Raw genomic sequence first — 26610 nt, 5'->3', positions numbered from 1 at the left:
TATCTCAGGAGTTGTGGTCCCAAGGGTGTGAAGCACATCCTCATTGCTGTTGCTTTTTTCTCTGTCTATTCTCTCATCACTTGGTCTGGATGAAGATGCAGCTACAGGAAGTGACTGGCAGAGCAGTTAAACTGAAGCCCCCATTTTCTGTCCAGAGGACTGGGCAGAAAGGTCCTTGGGAACTGGAAAATGCTGGTGAGATTGTGGTGAAAAGAGATCATGAAAACAATCCCATAATGTTGTATATGAACTATTGGGCTCACCTCCGAGTTGTGTGTGCATGGATCTGATCCTAAACAGCATACTATAAGCTTTTATAACAGAGCTACAAGTTATACCACTACTCTGGTCCCAAAATGCACAGTGGGTCACACTTGTGGGACTGATCTAAATAGCACTGCAAATGCTTTAAAACTTGAACTGATATTTGACCACAGACTCCAGAAGGCAGGTAGAAAACTGTCCTGGACATAATCTGGGTGACTGGCCTGTGACACACAGACACAAAAATCAACATTCTCCTTAGGATTTAAACAAAACTCAGGGTCTCATGAAATAATATTCAAAGTATCTAGGACAATCCTAAACTATTTGGCATACGAATAAACAGGAAAATCACGACTTGAAAGGGAAATGTCAATAAACAAATGTCAACCCTGAGATGACACAGATGTTGAAATTAAAAAAACAAGGACCTTAAGGCAACTCTGTAACAATGCTTCACTATGTAAAGGCAAACATTCCCAAAATGAACGGAAAGACAGAAAGTCTCAAAATCTGGCATGTATTTTACCTGTAAAGAATATCATGCTTCCTATCAGCCAGATTTCAAGTGCTCAATAGCTACACGTGGCCAATGACTATGTATTATACCATGAAGTTCTAGACCTATATTCAGAATAAAGTCCAATCAGCCTGTAGAAAGTAAGATTAAGAAGTGTGATCCAACTGCCAAAGACTAGAAAAATCCATGGATGATTGCTCTTACCACATCCCCCATTCAACTCACCTATGTGGTCTGTGCAAAACACAGACAAATCTTGGAGAATTACAGTAAATTTTTGTAACTTATTCAGTTTGCAGCTCCCACTATTGCTACCATTTTAGATGTAGTTTTGTTGCTGAAGTATATATTAACACATCCCTGGCACCTGGTTTGCAGCCATTGACCTAGGAAGAGAACCATCAGAAACAGTATGTGTTCAGCTGTCAAGAGTCAGCTATGTTTTCACTGTCCTATCTCCTGTTAATTCTCTGGCCTCTAGGTCATAATCTAATCCACAGGTACTTTAAGTGCCTTTCCATTCCATAGGGCACTATTCTGGTCTACCACACTAATAGTATGTTGATAAGACTTGGTGAACAGGAAATAGCAACTAATCTAGGTACCTTGGTGAGAGGCTTATTGCAGAACTTCAGGTTAATCTTAGGGCAGACCGTTAGTATTTTGGAAAATAGCTATGCCATCCTCTGCGAAAAACTATTATTCTTTTCTGAAAGAATAGTTTTTGGCTTATCACAGGGCTTAGAATAAATGGTTTGACCATGTGCCACCATATTACCATGTGACCTGGGCAGCCTGCCGTGAACTTAGTATTATTAGACCAACAAAACAATATAATTGGGTGTGCACTGCAGCACTTCATCATCAAATGGAAGAGTGTATGTGAGATAAGGCTTCAGCAGGTTCTTGAATCATAAATAATCGGTATGAGCAAGTAGCCATAAGTCCATGGCTCCTACTTTTGCTTCATCATTTCTTTTCTCTCAATTTGGATGTATGATCTGATCTCATGGAGAATTTTCTAAGACCATCTGACTGGCGAAAAAAAAAAGTCAGGCCTTGTTTAATGATGGCTCTGCATGACACGTAGGTGACAACAGCACAGCAGCCCCATTCAGGGGTGGTCCTGAAGGAGTGGTGAAGTGAAGAAGTGAAGCCCTCCCTGTGGCAGAAATTTGAGCAGGGCCTGATTGTCCATTTCGATTGTAAGTAGAGATAACAGAGGTACTGTTCTATACTGACTCATGGACAGTGTTTAAGGGTTTTACTGGATATTCAGAAACTTGGAAGGAACAATTAGAAAACTGATTACAAAGATATCTGGTGTCAAAGAATTTGGCTGTATCTCTTTGAAAGGGAACAGACATGAAGTAATTTATGCCCCATGTGAATACCTGAAAAAGAGCAAACATAGCAGAGAAGGGGCTGCTTAACCTGGTAAACAAGATGGCCTGTTCTGGGGACTCAGTCAGTCTCAGCCAATGAAAATGGCCTACCCAGCCACTCTACCCTACCCTCATTAACAAAGGGATGGAGTTTATACATGGACTTAGCAAAATGAACTTCCACTCATCAATACTAATCTAAGGCCACAGCTGAATGATCACCCTACCAACAGTCCATACATGTGCTGGGGGACAGGTAGGTACATATGCCAATATATGGTACCATTCATAGGACGATCAGAAAATCACCTCTCTGCTCATTTCTAGCTCCTTGTGATTTCCCCTTCCTTCTAATAAATCAACTATAAATTTAAAATAAATTTTGTTACATTAATTATTTACCACTTCTGTGTTTATAGTACAAAGGTTTTCAGGTTTGTCTTATTCTGCCCCCTTGTGGGAACTAGCTCTTCAATCTTTCACTAGGAAAAAAACATTAAAACCAACTGCTCTTCAAATGAAACAAAACAAAAAATGTATCAACTCTATAATAATTTTCCCCAGGCTTTACCAATAGATCCCTTCCTAATAATTTCTTATCCCACTGTTTATGACCCTTCAAAAAGACTTATAAAGTTTTTTTACAACTTTTATCTCTTACCAGAAAAATTCACATAAGAATATTTTAAAATAAAATCTTTCTAGATGTTCATACCTTTTCCAAACCTTCTTTTTTTCTTTTTTTTTTTTTTTGAGATGGAGTCTCGCTCTGTCACCCAGGCTGGAGTGTAGTGGCACGATCTTGGCTCACTGCAAGCTCCACCTCCTGGGTTCACGCCATTCTCCTGCCTCAGCCTCCCGAGTAGCTGGGACTACAGGCGCCCACCACCACGCCCAGCTAATTTTTTTTTTTTTGTATTTTTAGTAGAAACAGGGTTTCACCGTGTTAGCCAGGATGGTCTTGATCTCCTGACCTCGTGATCCACCTGCCTTGGGTCTCTCAAAGTGCTGGGATTACAGGCATTAGCCACCGTGCCCGGCCTTCCAAACTTTTTAGTTGTCATGCTTTTATTCCTTTTCTTTCATAAAGGTGAATAAGCAAGGAGTGGCTTCTACATGGCTTCTACTGTTAATTAGGCCAATTATCATAAGCTAAATAGGCTATTTAATATGTTCTGATACAAAATGTGCTTGGGGCCACGTATTCCAAGAGCTTAAGATTATAAATTAATTATCATAATCACTTTGCAAATCTGAACACTCATATATGAGGAAATAGTGGAATACATAATGGGTTACTTAGACTATCAACCAATACACAGATTTTAAGAAATTAAGAATTTAAGTATGTTCCTGGAGGGATGGCCATGCTATACTGTTAATTGAGAGAGAAGGGGAGAACTAAAACTGCATTTTATTTTTCAAAAACCTTCAAACTGGTTTATATATGCATATGCATCCTTGCATATGCCAGTATGAGCTCAGACGAAAACATGGAAAGATACAAACTGAATGTAGGTATTTGTTACTTTAGGAGAGTGTAACAGGAAGAAGCCTTAACATATCCTTTTTAAATGTCTACATTGTTTGGTATAAATTAACTTTTTAAAAAATTAATGAAACTTTAACAATACATTCTAAGACATATCCCTAACATTCTAAATAATAATGAACTATTGGCCTCAAAGTTGGGGCTACGTATTCCATGAGGCATCTCAAGTTTAATTTTATAAAAATAGTGTGTTTTAATTAAAAAAAATCTACAACAAACTAAATTTCTGAAGAAATACAGAACAAGCAATAAAGATATTTCAGAGGGATTTATCATTTAAGCTCAGATCTTCCAAATATTATCCAACCACCAACAAATATATACTTTATATATCAGAATGAAAAGGTTCTAAATACATGCTACCAACAATACTGATTTGGAACTTGGGATGTAGATAAGTATAAAGCCAGAATATAATATAAAATTAATATTTCCTGTAGGAAAATAATAGTCATTTCATTATTCTGAGAATTAAATGAGGATTATGTGAAAGCACCTAGTTCACAACCTGGCACATAAACAGAACAGTCTTGTTCATTAGTAATGCTACTATACTAGATATATTCTTATACTGAGGTAAAGAAATAATACACTGAATATTGAAATAATTTCCTTGTCACTCTATGTAATTAACCACAGTTGGTTCAATAAAGAAATCACTGTAACTTTCCAGACTGAAGAATAATTCGTGTGTTTCAAGAGCATAAACATCTCATTTCTACTAAATATTTTACATATTTACAAGGAAAGAGGATTAGAATATAGTATATTTGACAATTTAATATACTAGTTCTACTGACACACCAGCATGTATTAATCAAATAAAGTTGGCTACAAATAATGGAAATCATGCAAAGCCACACCGTCCGCATTTTCCCATCTTCCAGCATGAGCTGGTTTCGTGGACATCATTACACCAGTACACATCTTGTACACCAGAACTCAATGCCTGCATAATGCTATTTTTGCAAAAGAAAATAAAAACTGGGTTTCAATCATATCATGCTGGTTCATCTACCCACTTAATGTCTAGAACCAAGTAAGTTGCTTACATATATACATTTCGCTAATGAAAAAAAAAACATTTAATGCAGAAAATGGAGCCAGTAAAACAAACAAACAAAAAAACCAACTCTGATAAAGTAACTCAAGATTACTGAAATACAGAATCCGAAATCCAGGAATTATAGTTTCCTTCATCAAACTTGATAACCTAAATACAAGGCACTAGCACTGTTCTGCATGCAAAGACCCTACTATTAATAAACTCCTACATTACTAGGAAAAATGGAGACCCAATAGACAAATAAGACAAAATATAATAAGTAATATAGTGCAATTATATATAATATGCTATTGGAAAGTAGAAAATAACCACCTAACCTACGGCAGTCATACTGGGGTTAAACTAACACAATCAGTTTTACAGTCACATTTCAAGAGCCTGTCTCCCTTCTCCTACATATAATAAGCAGAAGACATTGGAGGTCTCTGCCCCTAAACTGGAACAGTGAGTATGAGCATGTTTGAGTCAAAATCCACTGTACCAGAGAGACAGATCAGAGGCCAAGGAACTTGTTAACACAAAGGAAAGAAAAGGACCCTCATGCACAGAGGGTAAGACATTGGCACAGTCCAACAGACAACATATATTTCTGCTGCTACTGGAGAAGAAACATGAAATAGAAACTGTATCCACAATCAGGCAGGGCAGATTATCAGGCAGTATGCACCTATATGGGGATCAGCTGTCTACAGCTAGCATTTGTTCTGAATGAACTAGCATCTGTCCTGGTAGGTTGATGTTCATGCATACTAATTTTAAAATATTTTGAGTGCTATCTATGTTGTAATAAAATGGAAGGGCACTGGTTCTGGGTTAAGATGAAGTAAGCACATTATGCCTTAACTGAATGTAACTAAAACCCCTGAATATAACTGAAAATCCTGGAAAGAATGATGAACCAGCAATCTGAGACTCAGAAAAGAAAACAATAGTGGGCAAACTGTGGAAGAAAACTAGAACTTAAAGTACAACCAGTTCAGCAATGAGTTTCCGGCTGTTTTTTATGTACCCCAAACCCCAAGCCTGAATCCAAATCCTGGAACTACACACCAGGAACAAACACAAAGAGATACAAAATAAGTCTTCTCTTTCTGGTTAGAAAGTGGGAATGGAGGGCCTCTATATGGGACTGAGTGAATGGGGGAAATCCCCTGGCTTTTTCTTCTTTTACCTTTCTCGTCCAGCCCTGTCCCTAAGCAAGCCCATCTCACAACCAGCAGCTATAGCTGAAGAGACACATAAATCTCTGAGGAAGAGTAATTTTTCTTATCAGAGGACCAGTGGTACAAGTAATGTGACAGAACTGCAAGGAGAAATAGACAAATCCACACTTATAGCCTGAGATTTCAATATTCCTTGCTGTTAAACAAGTAGAAAGAAAATCGGCAAGAATACAGAAGACTTAAATAACACTATCAATCAACGTGACCAGGTTGACATTTATAGAACCTTCCACCCTAAAACAGCATAATACACATTCTTTTTAAGTGCATACAGAACAGTTATTAAAATAGATCATTTCCTGGGCCATAAAACAAGTCTTAACAAATTTAAAATGATTAAACCTACAGAAAGTTTGTCCTCTGATCACAATGAAATTTAAGTAAGAATCAATAAGAGAAAGATATCTGAAAAACTTCCAAATGTTTGGAAACTACATCAACACACTTCTAAATAACACATGGGTCAAAGAAAAAATCAAAAGGGTATTTTTGAACTAAATGAAAATACTACTTATCAGAATCTATGTAACTAAAGCAGTAAACAGAAATTTATAACACTAAATTCCTATATTAGAAGAGAAAGCTTTCATATCAGTGACCCCAGCTTCTACCTTAAGAAACTAGAAAAAGATAAAATTAAATCCAAAGCAGGCAGAAGAAAGAAAATAATAAAGGACAAAGTATAAATCAATGACACAGAAGACAGGAAAGCAATACAGACACCAAATACAAAACTGATTCTCTGAGATGTATAAAACTGACAAATCTTTGTCCAAAATCATCAGGACAGTGAGAAAGAATACCCAAATTACAGATATCAGAAATGAGAATGCTTACATCACTACAGATTATGCAGATATTAAAATGTTTCTCAAGAAGAAACACATAATTTGAATAGTCCTATATTTATTAAATAACTTGAATTCACATTTAAAAACCTTCCAGCAAATAAAATTCCAAGCCCAATTGGCTTCTGAGAAATTGTATCGAACAGTTAAGGATGAAGTAATATCAATTCTACGCGATGTAGCTTAGGAAATTGAAGAGGAGGAAACTGAAGTCGAAACTTCCAACTTATTCTATGAGGCCAGCATTATTCTGATACTAAAACCAGATCAATACGTTAGAAAACAAGAAAATGAAAAGTCAATATTCCATGTGAATATAGATGCAAAAATAATTTAAATTCTTAGCAAATCAAATACACCAACCATACAAAAACAAAGTCACAGGTCAGACCTGCCCTCCTTTAGAGCATTGCTTCCTATCATAATAGTCCAAATCAAATAAATAATGAAACTATTTGTACCACATAATTAAGTAAACTGATCATGTTTTCTACTGGAGGTGACTGGCCTGGACATCAACTACTCTGGATTCTGCTAAAGAACTGACGACATTATTCTAACATCTCCTTTCTTACACATTATTTATTTTCCCTGTAGTTCAGAACTTTCTTTTGCTTACTATTTTATGTATTTATCACCAATTCAACCTTGAGACTCTCATCAGTTGTCTAAAACTTTTCTAAAGACAATTAATTGCATCAGGTTTCTACCAATCTCATTTTCCTGAAGACGACTCTTCTGGAGGCTTCTAACCCACTCCAATCTGAACTGATAGCCCTCTATCCCCTTCTTTTTATTGTCATTCTGAAGGATCTTTCTGCTTTATTGACTTTCCTGTCTCTGGTAATTCATTTCTTTCATTTGGCTTTTTCATTTTGATGGATCACATCCTCCAACAGATTCCTTAGAAAGTGTATAATACAGGCAGATTGTTTCTGAAAATGTATATATCTAATTCTATTCTTATATTTGAATAACAGTATCAACGCATATGGAATTCAGAGATTGAAAATTATTTTCCTTCAGAATATTGAAGATGCTGCTTTATTTTTCAGTTTCCAATGCTACGACTGAGAAGTGCAAAGCCAACTCATTCCCTCCCACCCCCCAGAAGCATGAACGATCTGTTTGGCCCCAGTGACTTCAAATTTCACCACAATGTGCCTTAGTTTGGATCTATTTTCATCCATTGTACTAAGCACAGAGTGAGCCTTTTCAATCAGGAAACTTTATGCTCTTCAGTTAAGAAAACTATCTTGAATCATCTTGATGATTTCTTTTCCATTTTCTCTGGTGTTTCTTTTGACAACTATTATTTGAATACTGAAATTCCTAGACTGATCCTGTGATTTTTCTTAACACTCCTCCTTCGTTTCTTATTTTTGTCCTTTTGCTCTATTTTTTCAGTTTCTTTCAGCACACTAGCCTCTGATAATTCTACGGAGCTTTTGGTTTTTACTATCAGATATAACGCCTAAGAGCCTTTTTTAAAGTCATAATATCACTCTTTTATGTACTTCTTTCTTGTCTCATGGTTATTTTCTCTTATTTCTGGGGGGATAATAGTTCTATAATTTTCCTCTGCAAAAATGTATATCTCTCCAAGTTGTTTTATTCCATTTAATTTCTATCTTTCATACATTTAGAGAGTTTCTTCAAATACCTACTAATCTTTGTTAGCTGCTCATATTTAAGGGCAGTGGACTGAAAAGCTGATTTGGAGCTTTGATACATGGAGTGAGCTAACTGGCCTGTTTATTTCAGGAATCTCTGATGACTAAATTTCCTCTTTCTTCTTTTATCTTCCTTTTTTTGGTCAGATTCTCCAGAAAAGACATTTTTTTTTCCAACCTCCTGCCTAAAATCTGAAGGTCTAACTGCCAGTATTCTGGGAGCCCAGTAGGAGAAAGACAGGAGAGAGATATCTAAGGTCCAATTCTCCCATTTTTAGCATGGGACTTCTGCCCTCAACTATGCCTGGTGTCTCCCAGGCTAGAGTGTTTCTGGTTTTCCCCACTCCTAAGGATAAATTTTGCTTTTGGTTAGGGGTGAGGAGTTCAGCATTTGCCCAGCTGACTGGTTAGGTGGTTTTGGGGAGGAAGTTCCAGAAACCCAATGCTTCTTCATCTGACGTTCAACCAATTGTCACTGCATCTCCATTTCCACACACTGTCATTCTCAAGCTTTTTGAGACCTCTTGGTTGTTTTGTTGATTTCCTCTGCTACTGCTGGAGTTCAGTTTCCAATTATTCATATACTCTCCAGTTTCTGAAACTGTGTTGATATTTTCTCCTTCCAATCCTTCTTTACTGATCTTTCAGTGGGTTTCTCAAGGTAACAAACGTTTTATACTCATCCCATCTTTTACTCCTAATACTATTTCTCATTCATTTCAACTCATTATAGATAGTTTTTTAAAATTTTCTTTCTGGCCAGGCGTGGTGGCTCACACCTGTAATCCTAGCACTTTGGGAGGCTGAGGTGAATGGATCACTTGAGGTCACAAGTTCCAAGACCAGCCTGGCCAATATGGTGAAACCTCATCTCCACTAAAAATACAAAAAAAGCCTGGCCTGTAATCCCATCTACTTGGGAGGCTGAGGCAGGAGAATCGCTTGAACCCAGGAGGCGGAGGTTGCAGTGAGCCGAGATCAAGCCATTGCACTCTGCACTCCAGCCTAGGCGACAAAGCAAGATTCCATATCAAAAAATATATATATTTCTTTTGAATAAAGAGATATTACAAATAATATCTCTAAAAAGTTAAGAAACATGCTTTGAATATCGATTAACAATGATACAATTCTTGGTAACTTCAAATTGAGATCAGGTAGCTGTCCTCTGGATCACAGAAATCCCTGGTTTTGTTGTTTGAAGTTTTAGCTTTGTTAATAAAATTCAATTACACTCATTGATTTGAAAAATATTTTAACTGACAAAGCTCAGAGTAAATTAGGTAAGCGATTTCAAACATCTATATTTGATATTTAATAAAATTTAAGACATTTAATAATTACGATTTTAGTAGTAATTTGTACTAATTTTATTTTTAGAGTTTTACATAATCCCATTTTTATATCAAAATATGTTTACATGGAAAATAAGAGTGAATAAGATAAATTCCAGACATAGTCATAATACATGCTTATTACTTAAGTATGATTAAGTATTAGCATAAGTTAAAATTTTCAACTCATTATTCCTCTTTTTAATCTGCAACAAACAATTTTATAAAAATAGTACAGCTCTAAAAACTGGGAAGAGCAAAGTTAGAGAAAAAGAGGGACACGATTATAGAATAAATAAATCTGAAGCTTTTACAGGATTAGAAACTGCACAGGATTAAAAACTGCACATTTGTAAATCTCAGCTTTATTTTATTTTATGCTATTAAAGATTCTTTGAAAACCAAACTCAATAAATGATTGTCTGAAATTTTATAATCTATTCATCATTTTGGGTTCTCAACTCATTCTCTTTGAGATCATTCATTCACTATTTATTTAGTGACTACTATATACTATGTACTTATTATTGGCACTTAAGGATACAGCAGTGAACAAAGCATAAAAATCACTGCTATCATTAGGAGATATACCTAATGCTAAATGACGAGTTAATGGGTGCAGCAAAACAACATGGCACATGGATACATATGTAACAAACCTGCACATTGTGCACATGTACCCTAAAACCTAAAGTATAATAAAAAAATTTAAAAAAATTTAAAAAAAGGGTAAAACAAACAAAAAAAATCACTGCTATCACGAAACATCCATTCTAGTTTTGAACAGAGAAAATAAACAGAATAAATAGGAAGGTGGTAAGTACTATAAAGAAAAGAAAAAGGAATACAGAGCTGGTGGTCATGCAATGTTAAATAAGTTAGAAAAGGTCTAACTGGGTATTTCACTGACTCAGAATGTTTTTACCTAGTTTTGAAGTTGTCTCTTCAAAAATTAATCAAAGGCCTGTGATAATAAATTTTAAACAGAAAAGGAAAATAAGTAGGAAGATCCTAATATAGCAATTACCAACAAAAACCATTTCTTCTGAGACAGCTAAGACAACAAATATTATATTGATGAAATTTAAAAAGCCAGTGTGTGACGATACTCCAACAAATGTTGTTGCTGAAAATTCACTTTTGGTTACATTCCAAAAGTGATATCCAGATATATACCATAATGCTTCAAAATTACTTAAACGTTAATATCATTTAAAAAAACAAGGCACTAGACAATATTTAATTTTCATATATCTTGAATAAATAATATATAGATTTTTACATCATATCATTTAAATCCTAAATGAGAAACTAGAATATCTAAACTATACCATGGCAATATCCTAGTTTCCAAATTAAGTACTAGAAAGAAATATCTATTGTTATTTTTTGAAATTTAATAATCAATTTGATGAAAATTTACCTTGCCCAGAGCGGCTTTGGCGAGAGTCTACACTTGACTGTCTTCGATCCGGTGGTTCCTCGCTCCCTCCATCTGCATAAAATTAAAAAGAGCATAAACAAATAGATAATGAGATTGACATAAAAGTGTCTCTGGCATTATCTACATTTAAAACTACTATATCAATCATTTACTTGTATTTCCTATAATCCGGATCATTAAAATATTTGAGGATTTTTCTTATATAAACCAATGGTTCTTACCCTTATTTTTACACTCCCCTCTTGAAGTCTTAAGAAAGTGTAGGTGTTTTTCCCCTCCCCCATATGTATATACTCTATTTTGCATATAATGAAGGAAAGTTATCAACACCAAAGTTCAGTCACAGAATTCCAGTTAAGAAGGCCTGATTTAAAACAATCTTTTAAATTAATTACAGCTGCTTTTTCTGTCTAAAGTACAACAGTACATCAAATAATCCCTAGGACTGTTTTACTACAATAAGAATCACATGCGTATGTTTTATAAGCGATAAAAATCAATAAACCTATAAAAGAAATCAATATAAAAGCTAAAAACCAAATAAATCTTGAGTTTATTTTACCATGATTTTTAAAATTATATAGAAATAAATCCATTTCATTATATATATCTTCTTTTAAGAAATAACCAAAACAGTATATTCTCTCATGCACTTTAAGAAAAGCTAAAACAAATTTTACTTTATTGTAAATAACTGCCTCAATTTTGTTATACAGAAACAGAAAAATTACACATCATAAATTCATTAAAATAGGCACAGTAACACAGACATTCACACATTGAGAATGTAAAGTATAATATAAAATATGAAACTAAACCAAGCAAAATCTTTAACATAGTGGTCTATACACCTATAAATTTGTTATCACTTTAATCAGATGAAAAATGCATTAAGGCATCAACAATTTCCTTTATTCTTTCTTTCACGCAATCACTTGTCTTATTTTTAACTTGACAGGGAAAAGGGGTAGTAGCTGTAAGCAGATTTAATAAAGAGTATTCTTGCTCTGTCATCTACTTATTCTATGGTTTATTCTTTGTAATAGAGCTCGTGTATTAACATCTATTGCTTTTTAAACAGATGGCCTGTTTTTTAATTCATTATTGATATAAAGCTTCCTTTTAAGTATATTTATTATATGTAAGGCCTATCAATAATTAAATCCAGTTCATGTATATATATCAACTATTCTTTATTTTTGTAGAGGGCTGTTAAACTAGCAAGTACAGCAGCATTTAATCAATCGATTCCAAATATACGATGACAATACAAAATAATAAGTACATTGCCAGGAAATATTCGTATCTCTTAGTCCACAGTAATCTAGTAAAACACTCCACTAATTTAATTAGTCAGATTTGTAAAATAACTTATCACACAGAAAGATACTCAAAGTGATAGGCAACCATATTTTTTTCTTCCAGTATGAAAATACTTTTTAAATATAAATCAGTTTAAATATTATTTTAGTTCTGCTGTTACTACATAAGTTACCACATTTGAATAAAAATAGACATGTTGACAAAATAAGGTGTTATCTGAAAGACAAATATGAGAAATTTTTCTTTGACATTATTTTTAAAAATTAAAGCAAAATCTACTCATGGATTATCATCTCTGAATGGGTGATCTGCCTCTGTTAAAATTAAAACTTAAATCCTTTAATTTTGTCCTTTCAAAGGAAATGTGAACATTTACAATCCTTCTTAACTGTATTTCAAATTCGAAGTAAACAACTCTATAAATTATATGGATTCTTTTTAATAAGGCTCAGTATTTCAACTGGGCCGATTCAAATTTAATTTCTAAGTTTTAAACCCTCTAGGATTCCTTCCACCTCACTCTCTTGTGAATTAATATTCAATATGTCCAAAAATCCTAAAGTTTTCTCTTCTTTCTAAAATGTATTTAAGAACAGAGAGAAAGGCAGCCAACAATTACTATGTACTCTCTGCCAGGTATTTTATATAGTTCATCAAAGCCCTATGAAGTAAAGACCTATTTCACAGCTGAGAACACTGAAACTCATGGTGACTAACTGAAATCCAACGACAAAACCAGTAAAAGTGAAACTGGATTTTAATCCAAGGATGTTTGACTCAATACATCTCTCTGATACTAATTTCTACCCAAATTTGTTAAATATTTTGAGTTCATGTTCCCGTTTTATTCTTTTCTCATAAAAACAATGTTAAAGCACTAATCAGTAACTATAGCAATTATTCCTTTACAGAATAGAGGCATTCTAACAAAGTAGGTTATGAGGACTTAGTCTTACAATATAATCTTCCTATGTGCTTCCAATATAAAATCAAAAGATATATTCTCTAAAGAAAAAAAAAATGTTTTTCCCAACAGCCATTTTTGGTCTCTCTATCTATTCATCCTACTAAAAGACAGCTTCTCTTGACAATGAACTGGCCACAACCAAAATAAAGTACCTCAGTAGGAATTCTGGTACACTGCCAACCCTATAACGTTCCCTCTCCAGGTCTATATTACTGCTCCTTTCTAATGAATACCATTATTTAAGAAATTCTAGGGCTGGGCAAAATGATTCATGCCTGTAATCCCAGCACTTTGGGAGCCCAAGATGGGAGGATCGCTTGAGGCCAGGAATTCAAGGTTACAATGAGCTATGCTATGATCGCATCACTGCACTCCAATTGGGTGACAAGGAGAGACCTTGACTCTTTAAAAAAAAAAAAAAAAATTCTATACTCTATTAAGAAAATTTAGCACCTGACATTCTGTATACCCATGCTTAGGTAACTAAAGTCCCTACCATGCATCTATTCCCCATATCTATGAAATCTATCAATGCAAGCTTAGGTATACTGCTTTACATGGAATTTAAGGAAAAAGCTGCTCTAACAAGAAAAGAAGTAACTAAAAGTAGTTCTTTCTAAATGCTTACAGTATGAAAATATGATACATTTTCTTGTTAGTGAAAAGGTCAATGCTCATGACATTGATATATGAATTACTCTTATCAAATCAACTACTTGAGATGGAAACATTTTTAACTCACCTATAGTGAGGCACAATGTTAACCAGCATGTGCTGTAATAGAAATTACACTGTGAGAAACAACTAAGAACCCTGATCTACCTGCTTAATGTTTTTTAAAAAAATCTTTAAACATATTTACCTAGAATAATTTGCATTTTAAAAAGATACCCCTTATAGTAGTGTAGACACTAGGGTGGTGGTTTTCAATACTGGATGAACAAACACATGTGGTTCTGCTCTAATAAAACTTTCTTTATGGACACTAAAATTTTAATTTAATATAATTTATATGTCACAAAATATTATTATTCTTTTAATTTTTTTTCAACCATTTACAAATATAAAAACCATTCTTAGGTTATGGGCCCTACAAAAACTAGGAGTGACCTAGATTTAGCCAGTGGGAAATGACCCCTGATCTAAAGGCTAATTAGGGCAATCTGTGAAAAGGAATGAGTTGAATGACTTGAGAGTAAGGCCAGTAAGGATGAGAAGGCCGCTCTGCAAATGATGTCTGGCCTAGGGGCCATTGAAAGTTTAACGGCTGCATGGGCTCAAGGACCCTTTTCTTGGCTCTCTCTCTAGGTGATCCTTTAGGGAGTAAAACGTAAAATTCCCAAAAACCACCCCAAATGAATGGAATACCTGACTGCTTAATTACATGTTACATCTCAATCTTCTCTGTGACCAAGAAAGGCTCTTGCGAGGTGACTAAAAGTGCACAATGCATTGTGAAAGGGATTTTTTTCCCCTTAAGTTTATGGTTTTTATTCTAAATAAACATTGTTGAAAACCACAATATCTAGATTATGTTGTAATATCATTTCCTATTTTCATGAAAAACTATTTTCATGAAAAACTAATGTGTACATCATTTCTACAGTCTGAATTTGATACTTGGGTTTGAAACCAAAATTAGATTTTGAATATTAAAATCCATTTATAAAAATTTCTGTAAACAAGTATTTTACATAAACACTTCATGATAGTTAATAAGGAAATAAAAGCAGCCCAGCAAAAGTTTATATTGGTAACCTATTTTCTCCAAACGCAGAATGAAACTACAGCATGTCAAAAAAGACAAACAGAAGAATACGACAGTCCTCTGTAGAGGACCTACTCCTTTTATTTAATTTGTAATTATTTATAAGAAGCTTTCATGAAAAAAGCACAATGGAACCCAGTAATCACTAAGATGCCTGAGACAGACATCAATAAATTACCAGAGGAGATATGAAATATGTCTGTGAATGAAATACAAAAATAAGAAACTTCTTAGAATGTTTAATTTGTATTCTACTTTTAGTAAGGTTACCAGGAAATGTGTGGGAATATATACTCATGTACATACAAATGCACAAAAAGTCTATATGTGGGCATAATAAGACCTGAGTTTTAGTTCCATACCTGTCATTTTTAGATGAGTTTCTCTGAGTCTCAGTGTTTTTATCTGTAAAACTGAGGTCAAAGTAACATCTTCCTCTGATGGTTGTTGTGAGGTTCAAATGAGCTAACACATGTGACAGCATTTTGTAGTCTCTAAATTGGTGATTTTCAACCAGGAGCAAACCACGGACTTCTAGGGACATTTTTGGTTGTTACAATTGGAAGAGTGCTACTCATTTCTAAAGAGCAGAGGCTAGGAATGCTGCTAAATATTCTAGAATTCACAGGACTGCCTACCACCACAAAGAATTATCAGGCCTCAGATTTCAACAGTGCCAACAGCTGAGAAATATGTTCATAATATAAATGTTCATAACAATCATAATTATCAAAATTATATACAAATAAGTTAATTATCTTATTGTAAATAAATTTAATATATAGAAAATACAGTGAAAAATATAACTCACACTGATATAGCAACTATCAAATTTTACCAAATCTTAAGATTTCCCATATTTGCATCAATTGGTTTTAAACTAAAACACTACCAGTTGTACACAGCTGATATTTTCATTATATAGTTCTCCAATACAATTTCCCTTCTTTCATCCCTCCCCAAATTAACCACTATCCCATCTTAATAAGTAAAATCATATGCATGTTTTTATACTTTTATTACATATATATGCCTCCACAAATGTTTATATTATGTAAGTGTAATGATACCATATCATCCAGCAATGTGCCATTTTTACTTAATGCTTATGTTTTGAAATTTATCTGTGTGGAATTCATTTTAACTCTAGTATTCCACTGTGTGAATATATCAATTGTATCTATTCTCTTACTAATGAAGATTTAGATAGTCTCCAAATTTATAGTACTTCAAAAGGAAGTCTGCAATGAACCATTTCCTATAGCACGTCTAATCTGCTTGTATATAAGCTCCTTGTGCACATGTTCAAGATATAGAAGCGAAACTACTAAATAATATAATGCAAAAACGCTGTAAGAGCAACCAAATTTTTGCCAAAGACAGTTGCATTAATTTTTATTTCCACAAAAAGTGAATGTTCCCATTTCCTCACAATCTCATGACTACTACTCAGGTTTTTTTCATTTCTGCTAAAGAATGTGAATTGCTATCTGATTTTTGTTTAATTTGCCTTTCCCTCATTAATAACGAAGCTGAGCATATATTTTACTGGCCATTTGGTGTGTGTATATTCTTGTTTATATCCTCTGCCTATTTTTGCCACAACTTTCTGATCTGCATGTTTTCTGATGAGAAATCTACACTCATTCAAATTGTTGTTCCCCTCTAGGTAATGTGTTACTTCTCTCGGGCTGCTTTCAAGATTTTTTCTTCATCTTTAGTCTTCAGCAGATCACATATTGATAGGGAATGAATTTCTTTGCATTTATCCTATTAAGGATTCAGTCAGCTTCCTGAATCTGTAAATTTGTGCTATTTACCAAATTTGACAAATTCTCAGCCATAAGTTCTTCAAATATTATTTTAACACATTTTTCCTTCTTTTTTTCTGGAACTCCAGTGGTATGAATCTAGATCTTTTGTTATTGTCCTACAGATCCCTGTGGTTCTATTCCCCGCCATTCCCTGCTTTTCTCTCTGTTGTTTAGATTTGGATACTTTCTATGGATCTGTCTTCAAGTTCACTGACTCCTTCTGCAGTCACCTCCATTATGCTACTGAACCCATCAAGTTTGCTTCTTGTTTGGGTCTTTATATTTAGTATTTCTAAAATTTTCATTAGGTTCTTCTTTATATATTTCCTATTTCTTCTTAAGACTTTTTATTTTTCCATTCATTTCAAGAAGGTTCACATGATTGCTTGTTGGAGTATTTTTTAACTTTTTTCCCATTGGGAATTTATTATTATTTTTAATAAAATAAAAAATAGGGTGTTGATTTAATTTCATACATGAGAGATAAAAATTTAAGACTTCTCAGGCTGAAATACATTACACTTCAGAAGAGAGGCATCAATTGTTCTAGTAACAATAAAAGGTTTCCTTCATTATTTTACTCCATAGAGAAGCATTTTTATAATAGTTGCATTAAAATCTTTGTCAGATAATTCCAGTATCTCGGTCATCTCTTGGAGTTGGTATCTATTGTCTTTTCCCTTGCAAACTGCTATTTTCCTAGTTTTTTGTGTATCAATTTCATATGTAATTTGTATGTCAATCTTTGTATACAATTTTGGTTGTATCCGGACATTTTATGAATGTTTTGAGTTATGAAACTCCAAGTCTTCTTTAATACTACAGGAAATGTTAGTTACATTTTTCAAAGCCTTTGCTATTCATATCTGTACTGCCTGTGTACCCTGAAGTGGTCAGTCAGGGTGCTGGGCAGTGATCTGTTAGGTCAGTTCTAAAGTCCATGGTATGACAATTAGGACCAAATTCACACCTGTGAAGCTCAGGGGTGACTCCAGGAGCTCATAAAAACTTAATGGGGTTGACTTTGAGGTGCCCCTCACGGCAATCTTTTCAGCACTTTCCATTTCCCTAAGACTCCTCTTTTGGTACCCTGACAAAACCTAGGGCTATAGTAACCTTGCTCTGCAGGTATTTCATGACTATATCTGTGTCTGGAGAACAGTGGTAGGAAGAATGAAAAAAAAAAAGCTTTCATTAATAATCTAAAGAATGGCCCGACAACTCTTGGGACTATAGCTCCGCTAGGGAGGACGGTTCCCCTTTCTCGGTATTTTGGCTTATGTGAATTCTTGATGTTACCACCAAGGTGGGGGATTGGGGCAGCAGAAAATAAAACAACAGGAAAGGGGGGGTGAGCATTTGGCATATTCTGAGTGTTAAGAGTCCCTTTCTCATTCCTCAAAACAGATTTAGAGGGCTTCCACTGTAGATATCTCTTTCTGTGTGCCCTGGTGCCCACTCCTAGCTTTTGAACTACATTGTAAACCTAGCCTCCATGCCTGCCCAAGTGCCAGGTGAGCCCCGACAGCTTCAGGCTCCAGGCTGGACCCTGACGCCCCATGCTCCAGATCTGCCCTACCACCAGGCTGGCCCCACATACCCAGGGCTCCAGACCTATCTCACTGCCAGGCCATTCCAAGGGACCCGATGCTACAGGCAGGCTCCTAACTACTCAGACTCCAGGCCAGCCACAGGCTCCACATTGGCCCCAGAACCAGGCCAGCTCTCAAAGTCCCAAGCTTCAGACCCACCCTTTGCCAGGCTAGCATCCGTAGCCCCAGGATCCAGGCCTGACCCTGAGGGCCAAGGCTCCAGCTGACGCAGGTCTAGGCCCATTCCAACAGACCCTGACGACAGGACGCACCTTGCAGGCCCAGGCTACAGGACCAAGACTTGCCTCACAGACAACAAGCAGGAGGATCGCTTAAGCCTGGGAGGTCAAGACTGTAGTGAGCCATGATCGCACGACTGGGTGCAATCTGTCACCCACTGCACTCCAGTCTGGGCAACAGAGCAAGAGCCTGTCTCAAAAAAAGAAAAAAGAAAAAACCTTCTGCACAGCAAAGAAAACAATCAACAGAGTGAAGAGATAACCTACAAAATGGGAAAAAATTTGCAAACCATACATCTGATAAGAAGCTAGTATTCAAAATATGCAAAGAACTCAAACAATTCAATAGCAAGAGAACAAAGTATCTTATTTAAAAATGGGGAAAGAACCTGAATAGACATTTCTCCAAAGAAGACATACAAAGAGCCAACAGGTATATATAAACATGCCCAACAGCACTAACCATCAGAGAAATGCGGATTAAAACCACAATAAGCTACCACCTCATACATAATTAATAAGACAAAAGATAAATGTTGCTAGAGACGTGGAGAAAAGGGAACTCTTGTACACTGTTGGTAGTAATATAAAATTAGTACAGCGATTATAGAAAACCGTATGGAGGTTCCTTAAAAATTTAAAAATAGAACTACCATGTGATTCCCACTTTTGGGTATATATCTGAAGGAAATTAAATCAGCATGCCAAAGAGATATCGGCACTCTCTCGCATATTCATTACAACACTGTTCACAATAGCCAAGATATGGAATCAACCTAAGTGTTCATCAACCAATGAATGGATAAAGAAAATGTGGTGAATGTGTGGGTGAATACACACAAGGGGTGTAATACTATTCAGTCTTAAGAAGGAAGGAAATTCTGTCATTTGCAACAACATGGGTGAACCAGGAGGACATCATGCTATGTAAACTAAGTCAAGCACAAAAAGATAAATATTCCATTGCCTGACTTACATGTGGAACCTAAAAAAGTCAAAATAACTGAAACAGAGAATGGTGGTTGTTAGGGGCTTGGAGGGAGCAGGGGTGTGCAGGGAGAAATGGGGAAATGCTACTCAAAGGGTATTGAGTTTAGTTTGATAGGAGAAATAGGTGCCGGAAATCTACTGTACAGAATGGTGACTACAGTAAATAATAGTGCACTGCATAAGTCTTTAAATTGCTAAGACTGTAGATATTAAATATTCTCCGCAAAAAGCAAAAAAAAAAAAGTTGGAGACATTAGATAGGTTAACTAGCTTGATTTAATCCTTTCACAATTCATACATATATCAAAACATCACATTGTATGTCATAAATATACACTACTTTTATTTTTAAATTATAACTTAATATAAAATAAACAGTATATAAAGATTAATTATCCAGAGACAATAAAATCCACAATAATTTTTGTATTCCAACCATTTGAAAAGGAATATATTGAAATATATGAAAGGAAAATTGTAAAAAGGCTCTATAAGGAGTTTATCATTGAATAGGACAGGCATTTATGTATCAATATTAGATCAAGCTTAAGAGATTAAGAAATACTTTAAAAGTAATTCTGAGAGTCTCCTAGTGAAATGATTGTATAATTGTTTGTTTGTTTCTGAGACAGGGTCTCGGTCTGTCACCCACAGCGGAATACAGTGGTGTGATAATGGCTCATTGCAGCTTTGAGCTCCTGGGCTCAAGTGATCCTCTCATCTCAGCCTCCTGAGTAGCTGGGACCACAGGCACACCAAGACATCTGGCTAACTTTTTTTTTGTAATTTTTGTAGAGAACAGGGTCTCACTATGTTGCTCAGGCTGGTCTCAAAATTCTTGGGCTCAAGCAATCCTTTGGCCTCAGGCTCTCAAACTGCTAGGATTACAGGTGTGAGCCACTGTGCCTGGCCCCAGTATTTTTTAATATAAAGACTATAATTCTTATTCCTCCCAAATTGAATGGAACCAAATTACTTTTACTTTTTCATTCTATCAGACTTTCTTTGAATTAATTATATGACTGAGTCATGTCGTTTTACAGCGAGATAGCATTAGCAATCATTATGTAGAACCTGTCCATATATATATTGAAGATTACATACTCAGTAGATGTCCAGCATCTTTAAAAGCTCAGGATATAGATAAGAGCCCACAGATTTTAAACATGTCAGACACTGATGGAAGATACCTTAGTTAAGAACTCTGGGCCATCAAAAAATTATAAAGAAAATTGTGAAAAGGTAGTGGCAGTGGAACAGTTTTTGGATCTTCCAAAATTCCAACATAAGTATCATCAGAACAATCAGAGAGTAAAACAATTACTCAGGAACAAGTATTACAATACTGGGTAACAAAGTGTGATATTGTAAGAGATATATCTACATACACACACAGACACACACACACACAGACACACACACACAGAGAGACACACACACACAGACACACACACACATCTTTGTCCCAGTTCCTGACACAGGTCTCTTAATCCTTTGGAATTTCCTGGGTAACGGGAGTGTCTTTTGTTCTAATGAGTTAATTCTTGGTGGGCTCCTGGATGGGGACTGGTCACCAGAAAGACCAAGCCATGATTAGAAGCTAGGAACTTTCAGCCCATCATGTCCCATCCTCCTGGAAGGAGAGAAGGACTAGAGATTTAGTTAACAGTCCAACATGCCTACGTGACGAAGCCTCCATAAAAATTCCTGAACTACAGAGTTTGGGAACTTCTGGGTTGCTGAATATGTGCACAGTGGTGTGCCCCCAAGGGGGCACGGAAGCTCCAGGCTCTTTATCCAATACCCTGCATTAAGCATCTCTATCATCTGGCTGTTCCTGAGTCATATTGTTTTATAATAAACAGCTAAACATGTGTAAAGTATTTCCCTGAGTTCTATGAGACATTCTAGCAAATGCTCAAACCTGAGGAAGGGGTTGTGGAGACCTCCAATTTTTTTCCCTGTCAGAAATACTAGAAATTCAGACTTGCAACTGCATCTGAAGTGACTGTCAGGTTTGTGGGACTAAGTCCTTAACCAGTGGGATTTGACTCTAAACTCTAGGTAGCCAGAATTGAATTGAATTATAGGACACCCAACTGGTGTCTTCAAAGAAGTGAAGAATTGCTTAGTGGGGAAAAATGCCCCCACACATCTGGTCACAGAAGTGTTCTGTATGAAGAGTACCGTAGAAGAATACTGTTGGATTTTCCTCTGTACACAAGGTATCCTTGCAAACCCTAAAATATAAATGGGTATTGCTAAGAATAAACAAAACAGCTATAGACCTGAAACTTAATGAGCATCTAAATGAGACAAAATGGGGGGGGAGGGGGTTGGGGAGCAATAGGGTGTATGACAGACCACAAAACTGGCAATCACTAGAATGCAACTCACTGGAAAATACAAAGAGTTAATTTGATAACAGCAGCTGACAATGAAAGGTATTTGCCCACTCTAAGAGCAAATGAGTACATGGGGCCCACAGCAGAAAGTTCAGAAGAGGCTGGACCAATTTAGCCATGTGTACTCTTGAAACTGGTGTGCCAAGCTAGGGCTCCATGCTAAAATGAAAGTCCTAGAAATGGAATGAAAATTCAGCAGAAAACGGACAAAAGGGACAAAGAAACAAGAAGGTCTAAATCAAAGTACAAGAGGAGAACAGGGCCAGAAGGCAAGCTGCAATGTAACATTTTACAAAAAAACAACAAAGGAGAAAGCTATGTGGAGTTAGAAAAAGCTATCATGACATGTCTCCTTATACATACTTGGGTAAACTAATTTTAAATAAAAATGATCAACAAGAAAGTATCAAGGTCAAATCCCAAAGACAGGAAAGGAAAGAAAGAGAATAAAAAGCCATCGGAATACCTCCAATGAAAGTACACCAAAAAGGCTTATTAAAAAAAATTAAAGCTGTAATATACAATTCAAAACTGTAATGTGCAATTTCAAAAAGCTCTAAAAATGTTAAGAAAATTAGATAACACATCAAAGAGCAATACAAATCAGAATCAGAAAAACTCAGAAATGAAGAGACAGAAATCAGAAAAGAATTACAAATAAAATTCATTTCAGTAATGAAGACTAAACTAGAAGAAACTGGAAATCATCATTCTCAGTAAACTATCGCAAGGACAAAAAAACCAAACACTGCGTGTTCTCACTCATAGGTGGGAATTGAACAATGAGAACACATGGACACAGGAAGGGGAACATCACACTCCGGGGACTGTTGTGGGGTGGCGGGAACGGGGAGGGACAGCATTAGGAGATACACCTAATGCTAAATGACGAGTTAATGGGTGCAGCACACCAACATGGCACATGGATACATATGTAACAAACCTGCACATTGTGCACATGTACCCTAAAACTTAAAGTACAATAAAAAAAAAACTAGAAGAAACACAAGATCAAATAAACATAACAAAATGATCTTAAGAGAAAGAGAAGGTTAAAGGGAGGAAAATTTTTAACAAATAAAGAGACGAAAGAGATTAAAAAGGATTTGCAGGAAAGTGACAAATACTGAAGACAGGCAAAGATGGTCCAGCATAAGGATAAATAGGAATCTCTGAAGAAAACCAAAGTGAGAGAACAGAAGAACTGTAATTCAAGATCCCTTTTCAGAAAAAAAAAAAAACCCTGCATGTATATGTGTTTTATATATGTATATATACACCTAGTTATGTATGTATTTATGTTAGTATGTGTACATACATACATAGACATATATACATGGAAGGATAAACACACACACACACACACCTGCAACTATGTATTTCAAGAGTACCCTGTATACTTGACATTATCAACTTAGATCAATGCACTAAGTTCTACTAAAATTACTGGATTTTAAAAAGGGGGGGTCATTTGAGTATTTAAGCAAAACTATCATGTGATCTTTTTGTTTGTTTGCTTTTTGTTTTTTTGTTCTTTGAGAGATGGAGTTTCGCTCTTGTCACCCAGGCTGGAGTGCAATGGCATGATCTCGGCTCACTGCAACTTCCACCTCCTGGATTCAAGCAATTCTCCTGCCTCACCCTCCCCAGTAACTGGGATTACAGGTGCCAGCCACCACTCCTGGCTAATTTTTGTATTTTTAGTAGAGACGGGGTTTCACCATGTTGGTCAGGCTGGTCTCGAACTCCTGACCTCAGGTGATCCACCCACCTTGGCCTCCCAAAGTGCTGGGATTACAGGCATGAGCCACCGTGCCTGGCCATAATCTTTAAAATTTTAATTAAATTTGTTTATTTTGAGACAGGGTCTTGCTACACTGCCCACCCTGGTCTCAAACTCCTGGGCTCAAAAAGAGCCTCCACCTCCTGCCTCCACCTCCCAAGTAGCTGGGACTATAGGCACACAACATCAAACCTCGTTTCCATAACATGATTTATATAGAAAAAGACACAGAATAAACTGGAACAAGATATTTAAAATACACAAAGAATCTGAGCTAAAGATTTTACATTCAGTAAAACTTACCTTTAAGTATAAGGGGTAAAGACAAACTGCTATCAACATGTAAAAACTCAGTGAATACTGTTCTTATTAGTTCTTCCTAGTTCCATTAGAAAAAGAACTTTAAGCCACCAAAGTAACTAGAAAGATGTCAAAATAAGCACTAGTGGTGAGATTAAATATGCAGTTGTTTCCAGAATTAAGATTAAATGAGGACTTGTTTTTTTTTTTTGAGACAGAGTTTCGCTCTTATCTCCCAGGCTAGAGTGCAGTGGTGCAATCTTGGCATACCGCAACCTCTGCCTCCCGGTGCAAGTGATTCTCCTGCCTCAGCCTCCTGAGTAGCTGGGATTACAGGCACCCGCCACCACATCCAGCTAATTTTTGTATTTCTGGTATAGATGGGGTTTCACCATGTTGGCCAGGCTGGTCTCGAACTCCTGACCTAGGTGATCCGCCTGCTTCGGCCTCCCAAAGTGCTGGGATTACAGGCGTGGGCCACCATGCCCAGCCCAAATGAGGACTTTCAAAGGGAGAGATTGTAGTATGTAATCACTACATGATCTGACAATACAGGTAGAGTACAACCATAAATGCATGGAGAAGAATAGAGACAGCATGAATAACAACAAAAATTAACTGATTTCAGTAATTGGTGGTGGTAATATTCTCAGACCACTCTCTATATAAGGAGGGATAAAGCAAGTGAGTAATTATGGGACAAACTAATTCTATCCTCCCTTATGAACCAGATTTCTCAGTGTGGAAGAAAGCAGCTATGAAGGTAGTACAGAAGTGCAGTAAAAATTCTGTAATACTGAATCTATATTGGAAACATCAATACAATCTTATAAATCACAGGTATATCCTAACTCTATCCACTGGAAACACCTAGAAACAGACTGATCCAGTAGCAGTGGACACGTCTAGTGCCCAGGTTGTGATCTTGAAATGCTATTCTCCATTAAAAGAAACCCGGACTTCTTAAAGAACTAGCTGGTCTGAAAAGGAAATGTACTAAACGAACCTGGAACATCTGACATCCCCAATAGTAAGAAAACTATCAAGACTGTTCTCAATTATGGTCATGTCAAAAAGGTTAATGAAGAGGCTATCACTGGCCAGGAGATCATAAAATGTTTAAAGAAAACAAAAACAAAACAAAACACTAACTGGTCACATTCTGAGGTTGACAAGAAACTGATTATCTTGAAAACTGGGAAAATGAAAAAAAAATCAAGCTTTGATGCTGCCTTACCTATATTACTAATAGCCAAAGGATACATAAGAGGAATGTCCCTAAAAATTATTTTGGATAATAAGTAGGACACAAAAGATGGAATTAGAATATCACCATTCTGCAACTTGCAATGAATTAATAGCTGTATAGGCGCTGGGGATCAGTGCCTAAAAACATCAAAAGAGAGTAAAAACAAGTGATGATAGGTACACAACTACAGTTTTGCCAAAGCTGCCAAACCTGAATCTGGTCAAACTTCTGAATATAGCTGTCAATTTTCAGGAAAAACAAAGTACAGAAGAAAATGTTTAATTGTTCCTGAGTACATATTCAACAAAATCCAGCTACTGATTTTCAAGAAAAGCAAAGGGCAAAATGTTAAGTTGTGTCTGAGTACACAAACAACATAATTCAGACTGAAGGAAATTCTACAGGTCCAATGACCCAGATCTCTTAACAGATTTAAAAAAAAAAAATTAAAAAATTAATTCCCAAAGAAATCAAAGAGATGATACAAACAAAGGAAAAACATCCCGGGCTCATGGATCAGAAGAATCAGTATCATTAAAATGGCTATACTGCCCAAAGCAATTTACAGGTTCAACGCTATTCCTATCAAACTACCAATGACATTCTTCACAGAACTGGAAAAAAACTATTTTAAAATTGATGTGAAACCCCAAAAGAGCACAAATAGCCAAGGCAAATCCTAAGCAAAAATATCAAAGACGGAGGCATCATATTACCTGACTTCAAACTATACTACAGGGCTACAGTAACCAAAACAGCATGCAAAAACAGTAACAAAAACTGATATAAAAACAGACACATAGACCAAACTAAAGTAACCAAAACTGATACAAAAACAGACACATAGACCAATAGATGAGAATAGAGAATC

At 35.8% G+C, this 26610-nt stretch overlaps 1 protein-coding gene across 7 annotated transcripts in view; it reads right to left on the bottom strand.

The window, feature by feature from the left end:
• The window catches only part of TANC2 (tetratricopeptide repeat, ankyrin repeat and coiled-coil containing 2), a 489961-nt gene that overhangs the window by 356405 nt on the left and 106946 nt on the right, over positions 1 to 26610 (bottom strand). For all 7 annotated transcript variants that reach the window (XM_055258661.2, XM_055258667.2, XM_055258668.2 and 4 more), the window contains one exon: positions 11289 to 11360. In XM_055258661.2, the coding sequence (XP_055114636.1) occupies positions 11289 to 11360 (72 nt within the window). The remainder of the gene's footprint in view (positions 1 to 11288; positions 11361 to 26610) is intronic.

This window comes from Symphalangus syndactylus, chromosome 20, assembly GCF_028878055.3.
Source record: "Symphalangus syndactylus isolate Jambi chromosome 20, NHGRI_mSymSyn1-v2.1_pri, whole genome shotgun sequence".
NCBI classification, from domain to species: Eukaryota; Metazoa; Chordata; class Mammalia; order Primates; family Hylobatidae; genus Symphalangus; species Symphalangus syndactylus.
This window is presented reverse-complemented; position numbering and strand designations above follow the sequence as displayed.